The sequence below is a fragment of the Leucoraja erinacea genome, chromosome 36 (assembly GCF_028641065.1).
Source record: "Leucoraja erinacea ecotype New England chromosome 36, Leri_hhj_1, whole genome shotgun sequence".
Taxonomy (NCBI): domain Eukaryota; kingdom Metazoa; phylum Chordata; class Chondrichthyes; order Rajiformes; family Rajidae; genus Leucoraja; species Leucoraja erinaceus.
The window spans coordinates 10,194,060-10,218,360 of record NC_073412.1 but is presented as its reverse complement, the minus strand read 5'-3'; the positions used below and the strand labels follow the sequence as shown (position 1 = coordinate 10,218,360).

General features: G+C 44.0%; 2 protein-coding genes across 4 annotated transcripts in view; one reads left to right on the top strand and one right to left on the bottom strand.

Annotated features, from left to right (window-relative positions):
- The window catches only part of trip4 (thyroid hormone receptor interactor 4), a 115,836-nt gene extending 110,988 nt beyond the window's left edge, over positions 1-4,848 (bottom strand). The window contains exons 1-3 of one of the 2 annotated variants that reach the window (XM_055662656.1): positions 4,650-4,848; positions 3,352-3,521; positions 329-465 (exon numbers count right to left, since the gene is read on the bottom strand). In XM_055662656.1, the coding sequence (XP_055518631.1) occupies positions 329-465; positions 3,352-3,521; positions 4,650-4,804 (462 nt within the window). In that variant the 5' untranslated portion in view covers positions 4,805-4,848. The remainder of the gene's footprint in view (positions 1-328; positions 466-3,351; positions 3,522-4,649) is intronic. The other variant, XM_055662655.1, reaches the window with a different exon arrangement.
- Positions 4,849-14,746: 9,898 nt separating this feature from the next.
- pclaf (PCNA clamp associated factor) lies at positions 14,747-21,728 on the top strand. 2 transcript variants are annotated; one of them, XM_055662658.1, is made up of 4 exons: positions 14,747-14,903; positions 17,082-17,162; positions 17,730-17,904; positions 21,534-21,728. In XM_055662658.1, the coding sequence occupies exons 1-4, from the start codon at positions 14,849-14,851 to the stop codon at positions 21,589-21,591; spliced, it is 369 nt and encodes a 122-aa protein (XP_055518633.1). In that variant the 5' UTR covers positions 14,747-14,848; the 3' UTR covers positions 21,592-21,728. The 2 variants fall into 2 exon arrangements, with proteins under 2 accessions (XP_055518633.1, XP_055518632.1); XM_055662657.1 differs by lacking the exon at positions 14,747-14,903 and adding an exon at positions 15,754-16,265.
- The last annotated feature ends 2,573 nt before the right edge of the window (positions 21,729-24,301 follow it).

Sequence of the window (24,301 nt, the reverse complement as noted above, 5' to 3'; positions counted from 1 at the left end):
TGTCAAAGGTTACAGGTGAAAGGCAGGTGAATGGAGTTGAGAGGGAAAAATAGATCAGCCATGATCGAATGGTGGAGCAGACTCGATGGGTTGAATGGCGTAATTCTGCTCCTATGCCTTATGGTCTCATGGATCCAAGGCATTAGGTCCGTTTCTTTCTTGCCTTGCCTATTCAAGAATGTGTCTGTACCATTCTTTAAAAAAAGGTAAATTTTCAAAAAGTGATTTCAAAAAAAGGTAAATAAAAAATAATTTACTCCCGTGCCATTCTCCCAGTACCATTATCAAATGTAAGAGTGGGTTTTGGCTTCAAACCGCCAACACTAACCTTCACCAAATCTATAGGTGTTTTAACCTCCTCAGCTGGAGGCTGCTGCTCAGATACAGGGAACGGCTCCTGCTTGTTCCGACCTTTCCGCTTTGACTTCTTGAGCGGGTCACTTGGTTTTGATAAATCCGGAGCATCTGCAGAGAGAAAGACTTGAAGACATGTACTTCTCACTACCTCAGGATGTTTTAAAGCATTTTTGGCCAGAATGCTACATTTTGAAGAGCAGTCACTATTATAACCATATAATAACCATATAACAATTACAGCACGGAAACAGGCCATCTCGACCCTTCTAGTCCGTGCCGAAACACATAATCTCCCCAGGAAGACCTGATCGACCATAAAGACCCTTCCCATCCATATAACTATCCAATTTATTTTTAAATGATAAAAACGAACCTGCCTCCACCACCTTCACTGGAAGCTCATTCCACACAGCTACCACTCTCTGAGTAAAGAAGTTCCCCCTCATGTTACCCCTAAACTTCAGTCCCTTAATTCTCATGTCATGTCGCCTTTTTTGAATCTTCCCTACTCTCAGTGGGAAAAGCTTTTCCACGTCAACTCTGTCTATCCCTCTCATCATTTAAAAAAAACCTCTATCAAGTCCCCCCCTTAACCTTCTGCGCTCCAAAGAATAAAGCACTAACTTGTTCAACCTATTATAATGTAGGAATCACAGTAGATACTCTAAGCCAAGCTCTGTCGCAGGAAGAGATCGCCATGAAGAGAGAGCAAAAGATTTTGAAGAAGGGTCTCGACCTGAAAATTTGTCTATTCCTTCTCTCCATGGAGGCTGGTTCTCTGGATACTTTCAACAGATGTATGTGTGTACATGAAAAGACACAAATTGCCGGAATAACTCGGCAGGATCCCTGGAGAACATGGGTAGGAGACGTCTCAGGTCGGGAGAAAGGTCCCAACCCAAAACGTCACCTATCCATTCTCTCCAGGGATCCTGCCTAACCTGCTGAGTTACTCCGGCAATTTGTGTCTTTTCATGTACACACATACATCTGTTCTCACGCAGCACTTTCAGAACTAATTTCCTACTTTTAGTAGTTGCTCTTATCAGCCATGTGTGCTTTTGATGCCATTCATTACACTTCTGTGGAGGCATGGTACCAATTGCCCTGTTTTTATCCCCATAATGTCATAGGATTTTTTGCATCTATTAAAGGGGACAGGTGAGGTAAAGCCTCATCTAAAGATCCCACATCTGTGGTAAGTGTTCAGAATGCTTTAAACTCCAGAGTTTAATTCCTAATTAATTAGCAGTAAGGTAATGATGTTATTATTAGTTATTAAAATTCTGAACTAAAAATTAACAAATTCAGGGGATTACAGTGCCCTCCATAATGTTTGGGAGAAAACCCCATCATTTATTTATTTGCCTCTGTACTCCACAATTTGAGATTTGTAATAGAAAAAAAATCACATATGGTTCAAGTGCACATTGTCAGATTTTATTAAAGGGTATTCTTATATATTTTGGTTTCAACATGTAGAAATGTCAGCTGTGTTTATACATAGTCCCCCATTTCAGGGCACCATAATGTTTGGACACATGGCTTCACATGAGTTTGTAATTGCTCGGGTGTGGTTAATTGCATCCTTAATGCAGGTATAAGAGAGCTCTCAGCACCTAGTCTTTCCTCCAGTCTTTCCATCACCTTTCAAAACTTTTATTGTTGTTTATCAACATGAGGACCAAGGTTGTGCCAACGCAAGTCAAAGAAGCCATTATGAGACTGAGAAACAAGAATAAAATTGTTAGAGACATCAGCCAAACCTTAGGCTTACCAAAATCAACTGTTTGGAACATCCTTAAGAAGATGGTGAGCTTAATAATCACAAAGGGACTGGCAGGCCAAGGAAGACCTCCACAGCTGATGACAGAAGAATTCTCTCTATAATAAAAAAAAATCCCCAAACACCCGTCCAACTGATCAGAAACAATCTTCAGGAGTCAGGTGTGGATTTGTCAATGACCACTGTCTGCAGAAGACTTCATGAACAGAAATACAGAGGCTACACTGCAAGATGCAAACCACTGGTTTCCGCAAAAATAGGATGACCAGGTTACAGTTTGCCAAGAAGTACTTAAAAGAGCAACCACAGTTCTGGAAAAAAGTCTTGTGGACAGATGAGATGAAGATTAACTTATATATCAGAGTGGTGGCAAGAGCAAAGTATGGAGATGAGAAGGAACTGCCCAAGATCCAAAGCATACCACCTCATCTGTGAAACACGGTGGTGGGTTGTTATGGCCTGGGCATGAATAACTGCTGAAGGTACTGGCTCACTTATCTTCATTGATGATACAACTGCCGATGGTAGTAGCATAATGAATTCTGAAGTGTATAGGCACATCCTATCTGCTCAAGGTCAAACAAATGCCTCAAAACTCATTGGCCAGCGGTTTATTCTACTGCAAGACAATGATCCCAAACATACTGCTAAAGCAACAAAGGAGTTTTTCAAAGCTAAAAAATTGGCAATTCTTGAGTGGCCAAGTCAATCACCCAATCTGAACCCAATTGAGCGTGCCTTTTATATGCTAAAGAGAAAACTGAAGGGGACTAGCCCCCAAAACAAGCATAAGCTAAAGATGGCTGCAATACAGGCCTGGCAGAGCATCACCAGAGTAGACACCCAGCAACTGGTGATGTCCATGAATCGCAGACTTCAAGCAGTCATTGCATGCAAAGGATATGCAACAAAATACTAAACATGACTACTTTAATTCACATGACATTGCTGTGTCCCAAACATGATGGTGCTCTGAAATGGGGGTGGGGGGGGATATATGTATAAACACTGCTGTGCTTTCTACATGGTGAAACCAAATGTATAAAAATGACCTTTATAAAAATCTGACAATGTGCACTTTAACCACATGTGATTTTTTTTTCTGTTACATATCTCAAATAGTGGAGTACAGAGGCAAATAAATAAATGATGGGTCTTTATCCCAAACATTGAGGGCACTGTACGTACTGTACTCAATTTGGACATACCATCTTTTTTTCTGTATAACTGTCCTTGTCCAGGAGTCGGTGACTCTCGCGATCTCTTCCACTTTTTCAGCAGCTCATTGATGAAAAGCTGCTTCTTTCCATCAGTCCCTTGTACCAAGTCAGCGACATATTCTTCAATTTCTTCTGCACTCTCGATCGACAAGATATACCTGTTAATTACAGAACCAAATTATCTTTTTTTAAAACCACAGAGAAGGGGGCAAGAAATGAAATTAAACATTGTTATTGAGGTTGAAGGAAGTAAACGCACATCGCTTTCCTCATCCCAATGGTAGCACCACAGAGATGGCACAGTGCGCAGCTGGCAGAGTTGCTGCCTCACAGCGCCATTTATTTTCCACATGGGGTGAGAATCCAGAAATCGAAGGTGCAAAGGGACTTTGGAGTGCTGGTGCGGGACTCCCAAAAAGTTAATTTGCAAGTCGAATCGGTAGTAAGGAAGGCAAATTCAATGCTAGCATTTATATCAAGAGGACTGAAATACAAAAACAGAGATGTAATGCTGAGGCTCTACAAGGTGCTGGTCAGGCCACATTTGAAGTACTGTGAGCAAATTTAATTATTCCAAAGCTCAGCTGCTTGGCCTCCCTCTTTCTCCTCTTCCTAAACTTAATCTCATCCAAGAGTGTTTAACTGTCATATGTACCGACAACAGAAAAATGATATTCTTACTTGCAGCAGCATAACAGATCTGTGAACACAACACATGTGAATAATATTTCATAAATTAAAAAATCAATAACCACAGTGCAGGTGCATATAAAAAACCCAAAATGCAACCAAAGACAGTTCATAATTGAAGTTAGCGTTGTGTGCTGTTTAAGAGCCCAATGGTTGTTGAGAAGAAGCTCTTTTTGAACCTGGTGGTCAGCTTTCGGGCTCCTATTGCTTCCCGATGGTAGGAGTGAGGAGAGCATGGCCAGGTTGATGGGGGTCTTTGATGTTATTGGCTGTCTTTTTGAGGTAACATTCACATGGATCTCTTCAATGATGGGTCAGTCAGTACTCATGATGGACCAGACAGTGACAACCACTGACTGTGATCCAACCATCTGGTGCTGCGTTCCACATCACTCATGTGGGCCGTGGCATATATTACCTCAGCATCCCGTCAAATCCCTCTCTGCTCTTATTCTCCCCTAAAACCCCTCAGCAATACACTGTTGATTTATGAAGGAAGGTGTGGGGTGGTCGCTGGGGGAGGAAGATCTCCACCAAGCCAGAAGTCCCGGCCCACTCGCCATCGTCTGGAAACTCGGCCGACAAAGCTCACTCACTGAATCAATTCCTCGTTCACTTCCAGACCGAACATCCGAACCAACTCCTCCTGACACCAACGCAAAAGGCAATCCGCGTCTCCAACCATCTTTCCTCCCCCTGTTTCCTTCCCAGCGGCGGCCATTAAACCCGGGTTAGAGCCACCCGGAACCATTCTCCCTGTACACGCGACATGTGTAAACTGTCCAATTCACCCACACTTCCCCCGTGGCATCGCTGGTTTTGCATTAATGTTCCGACCTGTAGCAAATCTGATTGGTCTCCGAGCGAGCACTCACTTTGATAAAATTAAGCAACGTTTATCTCAAAGAAGATAAACTAATTAAAATTAATTCCAACGAAATAAGATGATTAAAGAATCAGTCCGTTCTGATTCTAGTGATGTAAAAGTGGAGCAACAGCCAATGTTTGAATGCATCTCAGAAATGCGACTGTGTTAACACTTGTGATCTCAGGACATAATTTATACTAGGAATGCCAAAGGATGATATTTCACCCTGATTATTAACTATAGACTGCAAAGTGAAGCTTTGCTATTGAGGGTGTGCAGCGTAGGTTAATTCCCGGGATGGCAGGACTGTCATATGCTGAGAGAATAGAGCGGCTGGGCTTGTATACTCTGGAATTTAGAGGAACTTCTTCTTCTTGCGTATGACGTGCACAGCCTAAAGTTGAAGGATAACTTGTTCTATTTGATCTATTTGATTGTGCGCGCCAGGTTGTTTGTATTCGTCAAAACAGGGCGATCCACGTGAAGGTTGCAATCTTCCACCCCGAATTTAGAGGACGAGGGAATCTTATTGAAACATATAAGATTATTAAGGTGTTTAAGAGGGAACTGCAGATGCTGGAAAATCGAAGGTTAGACAAAAAAAGCTGGAGAAACTCAGCGGGTGCAGCAGCATCTATGGAGCGAAGGAAATAGGCAACGTTTCGGGCCGAAACCCTTCTTCAGACTGATCGGGGGCGGGGGTGGGTGGGGACAAGAAAGGGAAAAGGAGGAGTAGCCAGAAGGCTGGGGGATGGGAGGAGACAGCAGGGGGGCTGAGGAAGGGGAGGAGACAGCAAGGACTAACAAAATTGGGAGAATTCGATGTTCATGCCCCCGGGGTGCAGACTCCCCAAACGGAATATGAGGTGCTGTTCCTCCAATTTCCGGTGCTGCTCGCTGTGGCCATGGAGGAGACCCAGGACAGAGAGGTCGGAGGCGGAGTGGGAGGGGGAGTTGAAGTGCTGAGCCACCGGGAGGTCAGCTTGGTTATTGTGGACCGAGCGGAGGTGTTCGGCGAAACGATCGCCCAACCTCCGCTTGGTCTCACCGATATAGATCTGCTGACATCTAGAGCAGCGGACGCAATAGATGAGGTTGGAAGAGATGCAGGTAAACCTCTGTCGCACCTGGAACGATTGCTTGGGTCCTTGAACGGAGTCGAGGGGGGAGGTAAAGGGACAAGTGTTGCATCTCTTGCGGTTGCAAGGGAAAGTGCCCGGGGAGGGGGTGGACCGAGAGGGAAGGGAAGAATTGACAAGGGAGTTATGGAGGGAGCGGTCTTTGCGGAAGGCAGATATGGGGGGAGATGGGAAAATGTGGCGAGTAGTGGGGTCACGTTGGAGGTGGCGAAACTGACGGAGGATTACTTTTTGTATGTGACGGCTGGTGGGGTGAAAGGTGAGGACTAGGGGGACTCGGCCCTTGTTGCGAGTGCGGGGATGGGGAGAGAGAGCAGTGTTGCGGGGTATGGAAGAGACCCTGGTGCGAGCCTCATTTATGGTGGAGGAGGGGAACCCCCGTTCCCTGAATAGTGAGGACATTTCAGATGTCCTGGTGTGGAACGCCTCATCCGTGGAGCAGATGCGGCGTAGACGGAGGAATTGGGAGTAGGGGATGGAGTCCTTACAGGAAGCAGGATGGGAAGAAGTGTAGTCCAGATAGCCATGGGAGTCAGTGGGTTTATAGTGTATGTCAGTTAGAAGTCTATCACCTGCAATGGAGATAGTGAGGTCAAGGAATGGTAGGGAAGTGTCGGAAATGGTCCAGGTGTATTTGAGTGCCGGATGGAAGTTAGTGGTGAAGTGGATGAAGTCAGTCAGTTGTGTGCGGGTGCAGGAGGTGGCACCAAAGCAGTCGTCGATGTAGCGGAGGTAGAGGTCGGGGATGGGGCCCTGGTATGTATTGAACAAGGATTGCTCGACGTAACCTACAAATAGGCAGGCATAGCTGGGGCCCATGCGTGTGCCCATAGCTACGCCTTGTATTTGGAGGAAGTGGGAGGAGTCGAACGTGAAGTTATTGAGGGTAAGGACCAGCTCCGCTAGGCGGAGGAGAGTGTCAGTGGCTGGGTATGGGTTGCTTCTCTGGTTGAGGAAGAACCGGAGGGCTGTGAGACCATCGTGGTGGGGGATGGAGGTGTATAGTGATTGGACGTCCATGGTGAAGATGAGGGGGTGAGGGCCTAGAGAATTGAATGCGCGGAGACGACGGAGAGTGTCTGAGGTGTCTTGAACATAGGTAGGGAGGGATTTAACCAAGGGTGATAGGATGGAGTCAAGGTATTTGGAAATGAGTTCGGTGGGGCACGAACAGGCGGAGACAATGAGTCTTCCGGGACAATCAGGTTTGTGGATTTTAGGGAGAAGGTAAAATCGGGCTGTGCGGGGCTGGGGAACGATGAGGTTGGAGGCTCGGTCGGGTAGGGCATTGGAGTGGATGAAGTTGGTGATGGTGCTGGAGATGGTGGCCTGGTGCTCGTCAGTGGGGTCATGGTCCAGGGGTAAGTAGGAGGAGGTGTCCGATAGTTGGCGCGTGGCCTCAGCTTTGTAGAGATCGGCGCGCCAGACTACCACGGCACCTCCCTTGTCAGCGGGTTTGATAACCAAATCTGGGTTGTTGCGGAGTGAGTCGATGGCAGAACGTTCATGTGGTGAGAGATTGGAGTGAGACAGGAGAGTGGAGAAGTTGAGGCGGTTGATGTCGCGATCTATGATGTCAGCAGATCTATATCGGTGAGACCAAGCGGAGGTTGGGCGATCGTTTCGCCGAACACCTCCGCTCGGTCCGCAATAACCAAGCTGACCTCCCGGTGGCTCAGCACTTCAACTCCCCCTCCCACTCCGCCTCCGACCTCTCTGTCCTGGGTCTCCTCCATGGCCACAGCGAGCAGCACCGGAAATTGGAGGAACAGCACCTCATATTCCGTTTGGGGAGTCTGCACCCCGGGGGCATGAACATCGAATTCTCCCAATTTTGTTAGTCCTTGCTGTCTCCTCCCCTTCCTCAGCCCCCCTGCTGTCTCCTCCCATCCCCCAGCCTTCTGGTTACTCCTCCTTTTCCCTTTCTTGTCCCCACCCACCCCCGCCCCCGATCAGTCTGAAGAAGGGTTTCGGCCCGAAACGTTGCCTATTTCCTTCGCTCCATAGATGCTGCTGCACCCGCTGAGTTTCTCCAGCTTTTTTGTGTAACCTAAGATTATTAAGGGTTTGGACACGCTAGAGGCAGGAAACATGTTCCCGATGTTGGGGGAGTCCAGAACCAGGGGCCACAGTTTAAGAATAAGGGGTAAGCCATTTAAAACGGAGGAATTCTCTGCCTCAAAGGGCAATGGAGGCTGGTTCTCTGGATACTTTCAAGAGAAAGCAAGAGAGGTCTCTTAAAGATAGCGGAGTCAGGGGATATGGGGAGAAGGCAGGAACGGGGTACTGATTGGGGATGATCAGCCATGAACACATTGAATAGTGGTGCTGGCTCAAAGGGCCTATTGGCCTACTCCTGCACCTATTGTCTATTGAAGCAACATTAATACAGTTGCCAGTAGCACAACTTCAGCAACCTGGGTTCAATCCTAATCTTTGATACTGTTTAATTTAGTTCATTGTAACATGTACCAAGGTACTGTGAAAAGATCTTTGTTGTGTGCTAACCAGTCAGCGGAAAGACTATACATGATTATAATCAAGCCATCCTTAGTGTACAGATACATGATAAAAGGAATAACACTAGTGCAAGATAAATCCCGATTAAAGATAGCCCGATGGTCTTCAATGAAGTAGATAGTAGCTAAGGACTGCTCTCTAGTTATTGGTAGGATGGTTCATTTGCCTGATAGCAGCTGCGAAGAGGGACTCTGAATCTGGAGGTATGGGTTTTCACACTTCTGTACCCTTTGCCTGATATGATACAATAGAACTTTATTTATTTATCCCAGAAGGTAAATTGGTCTGACAACAATCATAAATCACAACAAGATACATGAAACATGAAATTAAATTGACGAGTGGAAAATCCAGGATTGGGAATGTGCAAAGATTGGGGGGAAGAGGAGTCAAGATACAAGATACAATTTATTTGTCATTTGGACCCCTTGAGGTCCAAACAAAATGACGTTTCTGCAGCCATACATTACAAACAAATAGACCCAAGACACAACATAATTTACATAAACATCCATCACATTGATGGAAGGCCAAAAAAACTTATCTCTCCACTGCACTCCCCCCCCCCCTGATGTCAGAGTCAAAGTCAAAGCCCCCGGCTGGCGATGGTGATTGTCCCGCGGCCATTAAAGCCACGCCGGGTGATGCAAGGTCGCACACCAGGTTCTTGATGTTAGAGCCCCAGCGTGCGCTCGCAGAGTCCCGCGGCCATTCCAAGCTGCGCGGGGCGGTGCTGTAAGGCCCCGCTCCAGGAGCTCTTCGACCCCGCAACTCCGGCGGGAGAAGTCGCCGTTGCGGGAGCCCTGAAAAGCGGTCTCCCTCCAGGGACCCGCGGGCTCCCGGTGCCGCCGTCCGCCAGACCCGCAGTTGCAGCCTCCTGTAGCGTTCTGTGCTGCATCTTGGTGGAACAAGTCTGTTGCTGAAGGTGCTCCTCAGGTTGGTCATAGTGTCATGGAGGGGGTGAGTTGTATTGTCCAATTTGAGGAGCATCCTCCCCTCCAAGACCATCTCCAATGAATCCAACTCCACCTTCAATGAAGCCAACTCCACCAACGCCAGCCTTCCTGATGAGCTTTATAATTCTGTTGGCATCCACGGCCTTTGCCCTGCTACCCCATCACACGGCAGCGAAGAAGATGGCACTGGCCACCACCGATTGATAGAACATCTGCAGCATCTTACTGCAGGCGTTGAAAGAGTGGAGCCTCCTCAGAAAGTACAGACGTCTCTGTCCCTTCTTATATAGTTCCTCAGCGTTCCTGGACCAGCCCAGTTGACTGTCCAGGTAAACTCCAAGGTACTTGGGGGATGGGGAAGGGGGGGGGGGGGATGAGGGAGTGACATTCATCCTTGATTATACTGGTGGCCTGAATAGTTTGAAAGTTCTCTCTGTAATCATGTGTATTCCCCAATGGGTCCCCGGTTTCCCTTCACAATCTGGTACATAAAATGACTATTGTAAATGAGCACTCAGTGGAGATAGGTGGCAACGACAAGTGCGGAGGGTTCAAGGCCCTGACATGGGAAAATAAAGAGGAAGATGACTGAACTTTTTTGCCTTCCATCACAGTTGATTCCACTGTGGTGAATGTTTATGTTAAATTTTATTTTATATATGTATTGTGTTCTTTTCACTTAACATGGCTGTATGGTAACTCAAATTTCACTGTACCTTAGTTGGTTACGTGACAAAAAATTTGAACTTGAACATAACCAAATCACTGTTAATCCTGTGCATTCTTAATCTTCTGGATCAGCCCTACCATGAGGGACTTTATCAGCCTACCATGCGGGCCTTGTAGTTCAGCGTCCATGTAGACAACATTCACTACCCTACCTTCAACGATCGCCTTCATCACCACCTCAAAAAACTCTGCCATTAGTAAGACTTGTAGTTCAGCGATTAGTTATAGTTCATAGTGTTCAATAGTTTGATGGTTGTTCTGTGACTAGAGAAGACGCAAAGATCTTCAAGACTCTAGGAATTTCCTTTCTTGCCTCGCTCAATAACATGAGATGGATCCATCAGGTCCTGACGAATTATCCACCATATTGCTCTTCAAGAGACCCAACACCTCCTCTTTCCTAATCTCAAACTGTGCTTCCTTATTTGTATTCTCCACATTCATTTTCACTGTCCTCCATGTCCTTCTCCTTTGTGAAAACAAATATAGAATACTCGTTTAGAACCTTGTCTACATCCCAAGTCTCAAGGCGCAAATTCCCTCCTTTATCCTTCAGCAGTCCTACCCAGTTACTCTCGTTTTTAATGTTTCCTTTAAGAAGCCTTGGTATATTCTATAATCTGATTCACCAAAGCCATTCGGTGACCTTAGTCCTTCCAATTGCCAGCTTGTGTTCTTTTCCCCTTTCTTTAAATGCCGCAATGCCCCCTACCTCCATCCTCTTAAACCTTACATGTGCTCCGATTCTTGTTGACCAAATTTACAACCTCTTTGGTCATCCAAGGTTCCCTTACTTTGTCATCCTTATCCTTCCTCCTTACTGAAAAATGCCGGTCCTGAACTTTGATAAACAGGCTTTTGAAAGGCTCCACTTGTCAGATGTAGACTTACCCAGTAACAACTGTTCCTAGTGTACCCTCCTGAACTCCTGCCTAATAATATTGTACTTTACCTTATTATTTCTCCTTCCTCAATGGCATTGTGGCATTTTGCACATTATCCTCAAAATGTGGATTGTGTAATACCAGTCACCTGGCCAGGCTCAATTCCCAACACAAGGTCCAGTATGTTCCCTTCTCAGGTTGAACTATCCACATACAGTTTGAAGAAACCCTCTTGGATTCACCTAACAAATTCTGCCCTGACTAAACCTTTTACACTGTGCAAGTCAAAATCAATAATGGAGACATTAAAGTCATCCACTGAGACAAGCGTGCTGTGAGGCAACAGGGTTTTGAGGAGAAGGTAGGAGAATGGGGTTGTACATGAAAGATACATCAGCGATGATTGAATGGCGGAGTAGACTTGATGGGCTGATATGGCCTAATTCTGCTCCTATCACTTATGAATTTATGAGGCCATGTTTCCTGTTTTTTTCTGCTTCCCAATTGAATGGAATAGAAAATAAAGAAATAGAAGACACCAGAAATATTGAGAGAAATAGAGTAAATGTTTCAAGTCAAAAACTCTTCACCGAAAGTGAGAAAACAAGGATTTCCTTTTAATATCTGATCTGGCCTGTAATGTTAACTTAGTTTTTCACTGCATATTTCCAACATCCTCCCTTCGGTTTCAGGCTACTGCAAGAGCTCTGACCTGCATTCAAAAACTTTATGGTGGTGGAGCAGTAATGGAGGACACCACAACTACGCTTGGCCAGGCTGACCCTGCAACACCACCAGGACAACGGGCCTTCATGGTCAGGCCAGGAACCCTGTACTTACGACAACCGGACTCGTAAATGTTCCAAAAACTGACAACACTGTATATTTTCTCAGTGTAGTACTGCTATACACTTGTACTGTGTCTGAGATGTTTATCCAGGATATATCTAAGTGCTTATATATAGTGATATGTGTACTGAACTTAAATTAATTTCACTGTACCTTGATACATGTGACAATAAAATACAATTGAACCATCAAATTATTTATCTAAGGGTTGGAAGCAGTCTCTCTTAACATTACAAGGTACCATGTCTGAAGACTACAAACAATGCAATATGTGGATTTAAAAATATATATCATGCACTCTCTGTAAGAGTTAACATGAGAAACTCTTTAGGTTCAATGACTCCTGGTACACCTTGATTATTTATCTAAATAGCCTATGGAAATGGAAGAATTAATATTTCATTCTTTAAAAACACTTTTGGCCAGCGTTCTCCCACTGTTTTGGTTGATTCTTAGTGAAAGGTAACTAAGTTTAAAAGGAAAAATCAAATCAGAATGCAGACCTGGAGGTCTATAATGATGGCCTTTGGTCCTGGAAAGCCACAAACATGTTGGTGGGCACTATGCACTCCCAGTCAGAAACATCTGGCATGAATGTGGCCACATAAGAAGACTGAATAAATCTGCTGAAAACTGCAATGCTGGAAATCTGAAATAGATATGGAAAATGTTGGTAGCATAAGGTAGGTCTGTCAACATCTGCGGAAAAAGAAACAGGGTTAACTTTTCAGGTTGAGCACTCTTCGTCAGTAATCAGAATACCTTCAACCTGAATACGGGCTCCGTTTCTCTTTTGGTCGATGCTGCCTGATCTGCTAAGTGTGTGTTTCCAGCATTTTTTATTCAGAATCCATTGACAACTTGCCATCTGGATCTGTTAATGGTCAAGGTATCAAGTTCCATTAGCAAAGGAGTCCCAAGCAATTCTCCTTAACCCACATTAGCTCCCTGAACAGATGAACCATGCAATTGACGTTTAAGCAGAACATGGTGGATGTGAGGTTCCAAACTCCAGCATACTGGCAACAGAATCTTCCTGGATGGGACATACAGATAAATTCCACGTTCAACTTTTTCAGGGACAATATCAATTGCTGACGCAAGAGATGGCAAATGCTGGAATCCTGAGCAAAAATAAATTGCTGGAGGAACTCAGTGTTTCAGGTAGCATCTGTAGAAAAAAATGGACAAAAAAAACATTTTGGCTAAGACCCTTCTTCGGGTCCCAACCAAAAATGTTGTCTATCTATTTCCCTCCATGGATACTATCTGACCTGCCCAGTTTATCCAGCACTTCTTTTTTTTAAGGTTAATTAAAGTATGTTTACAACCATACATTAAGATTTCTTGTAGCATATGTGGAACGAGAAACAGTTAATATTTCAGGTTCAGCAGTCTATGTCAGAACTCAGGTCAGATTTCAGGTAATTGGCAACGGAACCAGAGGAGAAATTAAGAACATTTTTATGCAGTAATTTACTAAAAGAAAGAATTGATAGAAACTGATTCAATAGTAACCTGGGTAATAACTGGGTAAATGCTCGGGTGAAAATTGTAATAGGGCTGCAAGGAAGAGGCAGGTGTTGTGGATTATATTGAACATATGCAACAAAAGCTAGCGTGATAAGGCAAATGGCCTCCTTCTGTATCACATTCTATGATTCAATGATCCAATAAACAAAGCAAAGACGAATTACAATATGTAAGCTGAGGAGTTTCATTGTCAGGGGGACTTCACATCTCTCTACCAGCTATCTCCCGTCTAATTCATCAGTCTGAAGACACGTTGTTTGTTCATTCCCTTCCACAGAAGCTGCTTGACCCGTTGACCAGCATTGTTTTTTTTTGTTTAAAACATTACTATTGTTTAGATAAAAACGACGATTTACCACGAACAGAGTACCTGTCTGCTAAAATCGCTTGTATTAACGAACGATTCTAAAATGTAAAATCACCTCTAGGTTTTTAATATTTTGTTTAAAAACCCCTATATTGTTTTCCACTGTTATGTTATGTCCCTCTATATACTATAACAAATAAATTAGTCATTGCATTTCAATACAATTCTAACTGGAATACACCAACAGCAAAGATCTCCTTTATGATCCAGACATTGCATTCTGCACTTTATTGAAATGATACCATTTAGTATATGTACTAAATATATATATATATGTGTTTTTTGTGTAACTAAAGGGTATCATTTCAATAAAGTGCAGAATGCAATGACTTTCGCATAATTCCCATATATATATATATATATATATATAATTCCCATATATATATATATATATAATTCCCATATATATATAATGCGAATTCCATTCTTAAAACCCAGGCTCACTAATTACACCAACTATTAGCAAACGATTTATAGAGCCCGCCAAGCATGCAGCTATGCATTGGTCCACACCACTGTCAATCTAATCAACGCGCCAGCTGGGTGGAGAATTGGTGAAAGTCATTTCTTCGCAATTTAAACAAATTTAATATCATACCATTGCTATAGGTTGCAGTTTGTGATATGTATTTTTTTGATGAGATATTCCTGCCCGGGGATGGTTGTTTTAATCGGGGATCGCACCGGACAACACCGCAGCTCGGCTTTCCCGCCTGACGTCTGATTGGCCGAGCGAGGTTGGGCGGCTGGCGAGCCCGTCGCTCCGATTGGTCGCTCGGCTGAGGGCGGATGAGACGGGAGACGTGATTGGAGGTAGCGCCGGGCGGCCGACCAATGGCGGCGGGCGGCGGTTGAGCGGGCGGGAGGCGCGAGCTGCTGGCGGCGGATTTAAAAAGGCGGCGCGCGGCGGCGCGAGCTGGCCTGAACCCACCCGACCCGCAAGCGACGACATGGTGCGCACCAAGGCCGACGCCCCGTCCGTCTCCACAGGCGCTTTCCGAAAGGGTAAGCGGCGCAAGATCTATACCGTGAACCCGCGATGATGTCCCGGGAGGGTATGGACGGCTCCAGGCCGTTTTAGTCCCAGCCGGACCGTCCGTCTAAGCCCTGACCGCCACACACCCCCCTCCCCCTTTAATTAAAGGGGACGTTCCCGCTGTCCGTTCCCATCTGCGGCCGTGGCCGGTTTTGGCGGGATGGCCGCCCGTTCGGGGCACCGCGCACCGAGGTTGCCGCGAGTCTCGCCGCTGGTGCGGGGAACGAACCCGTGGAAAGCGCGCCATCTCCGCCTTGGGTTTTGGCGCCGGGATGCCCCGAGAGCGGGCTCCGGAGACGGGAGAGGCCCATGTCCCACAGCCAGCCTCGCCGTAAACTACCCGCCTGTACTCACCAGTCTCCGGCGTCTCTGCTGCCAAATATCCCCTGGGAGATTCTTTTTATGTATTATTTTCAACCCCTCCAGAGCCCTGTCAACCATTTTGTTTTTAGTTGCATTTCCTGTATGTTTTTATGAATATGCATTTGTACTACACGTTTATTTTATGAATGAGATACAACCAATGCATAGTAAATCACAACGTTGGAGGAATTCGGCAGGTTAAGTAGCATCTGTTGGGGAAATGGCTTTGTGTTGAGTGTACCAAATGCACATCTGCTAGTCATAGTATTAAATCAATGTATTTCAATCCAGAGTTCCCGATCCGAAATGCCTGTCCATTCTCTCCACAAATGCTGCCTGACCTATACTTTGTGTTTTGCTCAATTCCTCCTACATTTCCTTGTGTCTCCCAGTATATTCCCTTAATAATGCTTCAATATCATTTATTTTTCATCTTTAAATCATAGCGCCGTGAAGAAGTGTTTAAGACGCTGCTGTACAGGATTCTGCTAACATTGTGAAGGATCCAAGACTATGTCTATACCCAGAGTCTTCATACAAGATAGACACAAAATGTTAGAGTAACTCAGCGGGGACAAATGTTGAAACAATTCTTCAGACTATATGCAAACTTCACTGCATCTCCCAGCACGTATTGTTGTGCACTGGAATGTACCACCAGCACATGGAAGGTCACGTTGTGACAAACCAAAATGTTTCCTTTGTGGAGTTGATACTTGGTTTCTCGCTGGGAACATCAAATTTGACACTGTCCAGAGTTGGGCTTTGATGGGCACTTGATACACAAGTGCCCATCACATCAATACGGCATTGGCCACAATGCTTTTGTGTCGAGTATATTTTGACCAGTTTAGCTACTTTTGAAATGGCAACTTTGTGTAATGGAATATATTTTGAAGGCTCCATAACAATTCCTGATGCATATCCATACGTTAAGCTTCAGACCCCTGATTCTAATCGTCTTTTAGGTTGGTGTCTCTTGATAACATATCCAATTGAAGTTGAAAGTATTAAAGCAAATTGTTGTATAAGATGAACGTTTGAAATGTAACCATGCACAATGGGTCAGGCATCATCTGATGATGAGGAATAGTGACCTGTTCATGTTGATTTAGTGATGCAAACAATGGATAGCCAAAAGATACCTCTGGGCTCAGGTGGGCTCAGAGCTCTGGTATCCCATTGCATCAACATTGTATCCCATCTATTGAATAGATTAATGAAAGAAAAAAAATAAACGTATTAAAGCTGGGAAATGCAGACTAAAACTGCTGAAAGGACCCTGCAGACTGGGGTAAAAATTAATGCTACAAATTATTAATACTGGAGCAGAGCTGGCTAGTCTTGAAATAGAAAAATTGAGTATATCCGGCTATATGGGGATCATGCAGTCTTTAGAAGCAATGTCACTATGCCATGGTTTTTATCTTTTGGGTGGCAATTTTTTATGGGCTATTCTGTAAGGTTTTTCAGCTCATGAAGCTATTTTGTTTGATTTTATTTGCAAATTGGTAAATCACCTATCTGCTGACCATCACCTGTAAACCCCATCAATTGCCAGCCTTTTTCCTACCCCCACCTCTTTTCCAGCGCACACTAACACTCAGTCTGAAGAAGCGTCTTCACCCAAAATGTTGCCTAGCCATGTCCACCACCAATGCCGACCCACTAAGTTATTACAGTATTTTGTGTTTTAACATTTGAGAATCTAACCATGTCTTAATTTTCTACTTTTCTCAATCCACCTGGTTTTAAGAAGGACTCTGTGCTTTTTGTTTCCTCAGCTGTTGCTGCCCGAGCACCAAGAAAGGCACTTGGATGTACGAGTGCAGCAAACAACTCCCTGACATCCCCTGGGAAAAAGGGTATGTACCAACAGGACAACATGTACTTCAGTAGAAATGCCCTAGAAATTATTAGTTTTGCTTCCAGGAATTATCCACAGAAGGCTGGTCATCGACTAAAATCACATTATGTTTGTCCCAAAAGAGAATATTTTGGGCTTCATGAAGTGTGGTCTGCAGCAAGTTGTATAAAATGCTGTGTTTCTTTTCAGTGCCGATTTTTGACATTAATTGGAAATTATTTCCAGCAGGGACCATTTGATATGGTTAAATATGTAATAATGTTCATAGATCAATTAATGATGATTAAATTGTAATTTTGAAAGTGGATATAGTCTCAATGCATATTACTTGGGAATCTATGGTTTCTGTTCAACAAAAACTGAGCTTTCTGCATTGATCATGGGTGTTTCCATGGAAGAAGAAACGTTTAATATTTAAATTGGGACATTAGTGACTTCTGTCTGTAGTATTGGGATAATTATGTTTATACCACTATAAACACAGTTTGGTGGTTTCCAAGAATGCTTACTGACTTGGTCCAATGGCATATGTTGTGCTGAGTTCTGCTTGCTTTGTTTGGAACAGAAAATAAATATGCTGGTGGGAATTCAGTGTGTCCAAGACCCACCCCAAAGTGGCAGAAAGGCATTGGAGATTTCTTTGGCGGTGGTCCATCGAAACTGCCGGAGAAAGAAAATACAGTTCCCTCGGATGATGAGCCCACTAGCAGCACGGCTGAACCAAAAAAAGCTCAGAGAAGGTAAATTTCAGATTCTTCTTTCAAACACATAGTCTTAACTGTTCCTTCATAGCTTTACACAAAACTCACTTCAATAGAGCAAAACTTCTCTCAAATGTAAAATTAATTGTCGACTGAAATATTGGGAAAGGTGACTGAAGGGCCTGTCCCACTTGAGCGACCTAATCTGCGAGTTTAGAAGAGTTTGCCATGGACTCAAACTCGCAGCATGGTCGACACAAGGTCCTATGAGGTCGCTGGAACTCTCCTACATGCTCGAGGGGAGTTCCCACCTACTCGTGGCCTCAGCTAGGTCGCAGAAATTTTTTCAGGATATTGAAATTTTTTCCGCAAGTAAAATGGAGTGGGGTCGCTATTTACTTACAGGCACTCGAGGGCAGCCATAGGCAATCTCCTTAGCTAACTGGGCATTTTGATTGGCTCATTAGAGTTTCAGGACCAAGGAAGGTAAAATGCCCGCTAAATTCATCATGCTGCTGCATTAAAGGTGCAATACTGTTTCCCATAACTAGGCCTTGTCAAAGCAAATTCCTGAACCTTATGAAATGAGCAACATGCCATTTGTCCCCAACTGTCTGTGTTGCCATTCAGTGAGGTTAGTGTGATCTTTTATCTCAACATGGCTTTCCTGAACCATCAACATATCTTAAGATTTCCCCACAATATCTAAAGACATGTATTGAACTGTATTAAATATTCTTGGTGAATGAATTCCAAAGACTCACCATCTCATTGATGAAGAAACGTCTCATCCATACTGAGTGGGCATTTCCCTATTTGAGACGCGCACCATCCAGGGGAACAACAACTCTGCATCTACCCTGTCAAGTCATTTTAAGAATTGTATTTTTCATTGAGATTGCCAATTTAAAAACACAGGTCTAATATTTCCTCACTTCAAACCTGTCTTGCTGGAAATGAGCAGGAAGGAACTGCAGATGCTGATTTATACCAAAGATGGTCACAAAATGTATTCCTGTATCCCTCTTATTCCACTCGCCTTCCACTGCCCACAATGGGCCATTGTGAGCACCGCCCTTCCTGAGGTCATCTATTAGCCAGCCTCATTCGTTCTGGTCTTTTCTCCCCTCCAGTTTATTATCTCCAACCGTCCTCCCTACCTCCACTTTCAGTTTGAAGACATTTCCTATTCTCCAGAGATGCTGTCTGACCCGCTGAGTTACACAGACAATAGGTGCAGGAGTAGGCCATTCAATGTGATCATAGCTAATCATCCACAATCAGTTGCCTGTTCCTGCCTTCGCACCATATCCCTTGATTCTGCTAGCCCTAAGAGTTCTATCTAACACTCTTGAATGCATCCAGTGAATCGGCCTCCCCTGCCTTCTGAGGCAGAGAATTCCACCAATTCACAACTATCTGAAAAAATATTTCCTCATCTCCGTTCTAAATGGCCTACTCCTTATTCTTAAACTGTGCCCACCTAGTTCTGGACTCTCCCAACATCAGGAACATGTTTCCTGCATCTAGCGTGTCCAATCCTTAATCATTTTATATGTTTCTATAAGATACCCTCTCATCCTTCTAAATTCCAGTGCCAGTGAATACAAGCCCAGTCGCTCCATTCTTTCATCATATTCAGCATGTTTCTGTCACTGACTGATGTACAAGGACACCCAGGTCTCTGTACTTCCCCTTTTCCTAACCTGACACCACTCAGATAATTTGCCTTCCTGTTCTTGCCGTTACTGTTCCTGTTACTTCAGCATTTTGTGTTTATCCTGGAAATGAACCTGGTGAATTTTCTATGCATCCTTTAATGTTAGCGTAGCATATATTTAAGGAGAACAGATCTGCACCCAGACCTGGTGTGGTCTCAATTAGGGATTTGTGTTATTGGAGAAATACGTTTATCTTGTACACAAATTTGAGAAACTGACATTATTATTTATAGAAATTGCATGTGAGCTTTTGGTGATTTGTGTACAAGGGGAGCCAGGATCCATCAGAAAACCATATTTCATTTTTACTATTTTAAAAGTCTCAGCCAGAGGATGATCCCATATGTTTTCTACATTGACCCCTCTGCCAAGATATTCTCTCTTGGCCTGGCTATAAATCCCCAGAATCAGCTGTCTTCACTGCTGCCTAGCTTTTCCCTCATCGGCAAACTTGAATAATTACAATTTATCCTCTTATCTTGGATATAGATATAGATTTTGAAAAACTGGGATCCTTTCACCATGTTCCGACGATTACAGCCCCCTAGTCTGAAAATTACCTGTTTGTTCCAATCATCCTTGTCAGCATATTATCTGCAGTGTTGAATAATGCCTTGTATGGCACCTGTATCAAAAGCCTTCTGGGCACCTAAATACACCAACCATTTCTCTCTTGGTTCGTCCGCCAGGCATGGCTTCAATTCAAACGCTTAAAATATATAATTTTGCTTTCATAAAAGGTGACAGTGGAAATCTTATTTTCCAAGCCAACATTTTTGTTGATTTATCAACTTTCCCTTCTCCCCCACAGAATCAAGTATTTAACTGTCATACATACCAACAGAACAATGAGACTCAACATGTAACAGCTTAACAGACCTGCAAATCCAATATACAAATAATGTATAATATTAATATAATTAATAAACCTTGGTTCTAGTGGCAGCCAAAATTAATAGTTGCTGAGTTTAGTTTTGCGCAGCGTTCAAGTGCCTGATGATTGCTGGGAAACAACTATTCTTGAACCTGGTGGTCACTGTTTTCAAACTGCTATACATCTTCCCAATGTTAGGAGCAAGAAGAGAACGTGAACGCGTGATGTGGCTTTGAAATTGTCTTGCATTTGATCATGGTAGGGTTATATTAGCCACCTAACCCATAGGAATGGTTCCAGTATCAGTGCTATTGTAAAGATTACGCCATCTTCAAAACACAATTGCAATTGAAGAGCTGGAATTTCGTCAGGTCTCAGTCTCAATTTATGATTTGTTTGTTTGTGAATTTCTATGAGCTGTTCATTAATTCTAGCATTAATGTTACATTCCAGTAGCTACCATTAATATAAGATCACCAACAAATATCTGATGTCACACTATTAAAATCAACCCATTTCAGATTTCTGTGTAAGCGGATGTCATCGAGAAAATGTAACTGGGTGAGATCTAGCAGGATTGATAGCGTAGATGAGATGAAGATCAGACTTGCAGCAAGTGGTTTTATACTCCACCTCACACTTGCTCCACATGGCTGCACTTTGTCCAGGAGAGTAAAACATTTGGCATTTGATGGTGGCAATCTAAATTGCATTCTAGCCTTAGTGAATTTCTGGTGACATTTGGATCTATGCTTCCATTGAATTCAATATTGCTCTCCATTGCTGATGCACAATATCTATGCTGCAGCAATTTGAAATTTCTCCAGAATTTTCCAGCACAGGGAAAACATTTCAAGACACCCTTCCCATGTGTTGCATTTGAAGATGGCATTCCTGCAGCTGCAGCTACCGCTACAGCAAAGATTAATGTGCACCATTGTAGCTTCAGAGATGTCAAAAGTCACTTTGTCACTGTATATGCATTGAGTAACATTTGCCATTAGTTTTAAAAATTAACACCTCCGTGGAACTGGCTTAAAAATGCTTTGACAAGTTTATTTTGTCTCAACCAGGGCACGTCCTCTGTCTGCAGGGTCTTCGGATGAAGCTGCGTCAGGTGAAGAAAACTGAGCTCCGTGTTCTTTTAACCACGTCTGATACTTGAAGAGATCTTTCTTGACGTGTATATGTGTGTATATATGTCAATTACTTTGTCGTTTGGACTTGTTTTGTACAGAAATTCAATTAAAAATATCCATTTAAATGCCGTCGTGTGGGTGAAAATGCCTAATTCTGACGTTCTTTTGGTCCAGATTTTAATCAATTTTTGGATTTTAATTTAACACCGTATTCTGCACATTATTGGAAGGGAACGGAGTGGTGTTCATACAGGAAAATAAGAGAAAACTTGTCTGTCTTTTCCCTTGGAACAATTGTTCATGTGTTTACAGTTTTCTGTTGCAATCCAATTTGATGTGCCCCTAATCAATTGAACAGACATGAATTCTAAACCCACATATTATAGACCAGTTAGCCTCACATCGGTGGTGGGGAAGATGCTGGAGTCAATTATAAAAGATGAAATAGCGGCACATTTGCAGGGCTCTCACTTAACTTTTTTTTGCTGTTGCCAGCCGGGCAACCTAGGCAGCTTTTTAGGTTGCTGAATGACAGTTTAGGTGGTCATTTAAAACGGCTTGCAATAATGTGCTCAGACGAAGTGCATAGATACCAGTCGGAATAATGATCAATGAAGCATTCACATATTATTTCTGCTTCTAATAAAGTCACAACCAAACATATTCACCACTCAAGACATGATATCTATCTATATTACTAAAACTCTGTTCTTGACTGGTTTTGGCGATCTGTGCTGCGGTTTCCGAGAGTACGCCGCCACCTACGGCCGTCATTTTTGGCCACCTCGCTCAGAGCCCCCCTCAGCCGCATGTGTGCCGAGGATTTTTCCCGTCGATGAAAATTGACAGAGATATTAATGTTTTTACAACATTCCCCATTCTCTCTGCTGCCCCTGCTGGAGGGAGGGGGGGGGAAGGACTATAAAACCAGGAAGTGGTGTGCCTCAATCAGAGCTTTGAATGACACTGACAAATGTCTACAGCACTGAGTACCCTTAATTTGGTTAGAAAATGAAAATATGGTTAGAGGTAAAAAAAAGCACTGACTGCAAATGGTTGTTTGGGTTGAAGTAAAAAGGCACTCTCTTCCCCCCCCCCCACTCCTCTCCCCCCCCCCCCCCCCCCCCCCTCTCTCCCCCCCCCTCCCCTTCCCCCCCCTCCCTCTCCCCCCCCCCCCCTCCTGCCCCCCTCTCCCCCCCCCCCCTTCCTCCGTGCCACCCCCTCTCTCTCTTGCCCCTCTCTCTGTGTCTCTGCCCTCACTCTCTATCCCTCCCCCCCCTCTCTAGATGTGACTGCAAGTTGGGGGCTATGCGTCAGCAGATAGGGTGGTTATGGGGTAAAAGGAGCAAATTAATAATATTAATTTAATATCAAGGGGGGTAATTAGCGTGAGTGCGGGGGGGGGGGGGGGGGGGGGGGATAGTGTGTGTGTGTGACGCTGCATGCCGCCTCCCCACAACCGCACGTTGGGAGACTTGGTCTAGTATACCATAAAGACATGCAGCAAATTATAATACAGTATCTCAACTCTTTACACGTTGCAATGAATGCAATTTCTATTTCTTTCCACTTCCAAAAAAAAATGTGGTTGGATTATTCAGTGTATGATCAACCTTTGTAAATAAAACCTGGTCCATGGTAACATATATGCTTAACCATGCACACTACAGATTGATGCAAGCATGTTCTTTGTGAAGGACCGAATAGTATCATGACATGCCCATAGCATAGGTCTTTTCCTCTTGAGTCTTCAATCATCAATCTCTGTTGTGCCCAGTCACAGCAAGGTAAGTTGATAAAGAATTGTATCAATCTGTTTGACACCTTTGAAGGTAGGCACAGTAACATCAAGAGGGGAAAAAGATACATAATATATCCCAGCTTTTTTGTGTAACTCTAGGATTTTGTAATTTAAAATAAAGAGAATAGAAGTGATTTTCGTTTCCTTGTAACATACTTGTTACTGTATTATTATTGCCTGACCAGACCTATACCATACTTTTGATTAAAGATCCTAGAGGAGCATTATAGACCAGTTAGCTCCTCTAGGATCTTTGCTTTTGATTGTACATAGTACCCCATTTACTCTGCCCACTGAAAAGATGAGTCATGGAAGTAGGTGACTATATTGAATCAATGGAACTTGGCAAGTGAGATTGCCCGGAAGGACAATAGAAATGGCTGAAATTGCATTTTTTTTTGAGGGGGGGGGATATCAACTTTAAATGAACAGAAACATATTTGTGAGAACTTTTCTGCTTAATATTTAAACCATCCCCTGGAAAGCAAAGTAAAGACAGAGCTGTTCAAATACATCTAAAATTCACTTTAATTATCACCTTGAGTCTCTCTCGAGCAGAGCATCCTCATCAGACTTGTCACTGTCAGGATGAGATCCCAAGGCAAATGCCTCAGCTGGGTCCTCTCCCGTGGCAGGCCTCGTTGCCCTCATCCCTCCTGTATGCCACAAGCTGATTGCTGGCCGGGGATCAAAGTCTTTGATGTTACTGGCATGCAGCATGATAAGGAGCTGGTCCGCCACCTGGTCATCCTGGAGGGAACTTCTGATGGTGATCTGAAGCCTCGCTCGGCCTCAGCTGAACTTACCGTTATGGTAAGGACGAGGTTAAGAGTGCAGATGCTGGGTAGCTCTTCTGGTGTGGGACACCATGTATTGCAACAACCCTTTCAGCAACATGGCT

Excerpts from the sequence above, each read along its gene's own strand:
- pclaf (XM_055662657.1), top strand. The coding sequence starts at position 16,163 with ATGGCAACTTTGTGTAATGGAATATATTTTGAAGGCTCCATAACAATT. Across the intron at positions 17,163-17,729 it reads GACATCCCCTGGGAAAAAGG|AAAATAAATATGCTGGTGGG; the intron begins GTATGTACCAAC and ends TGTTTGGAACAG. Across the intron at positions 17,905-21,533 it reads CCAAAAAAAGCTCAGAGAAG|GGCACGTCCTCTGTCTGCAG; the intron begins GTAAATTTCAGA and ends TGTCTCAACCAG.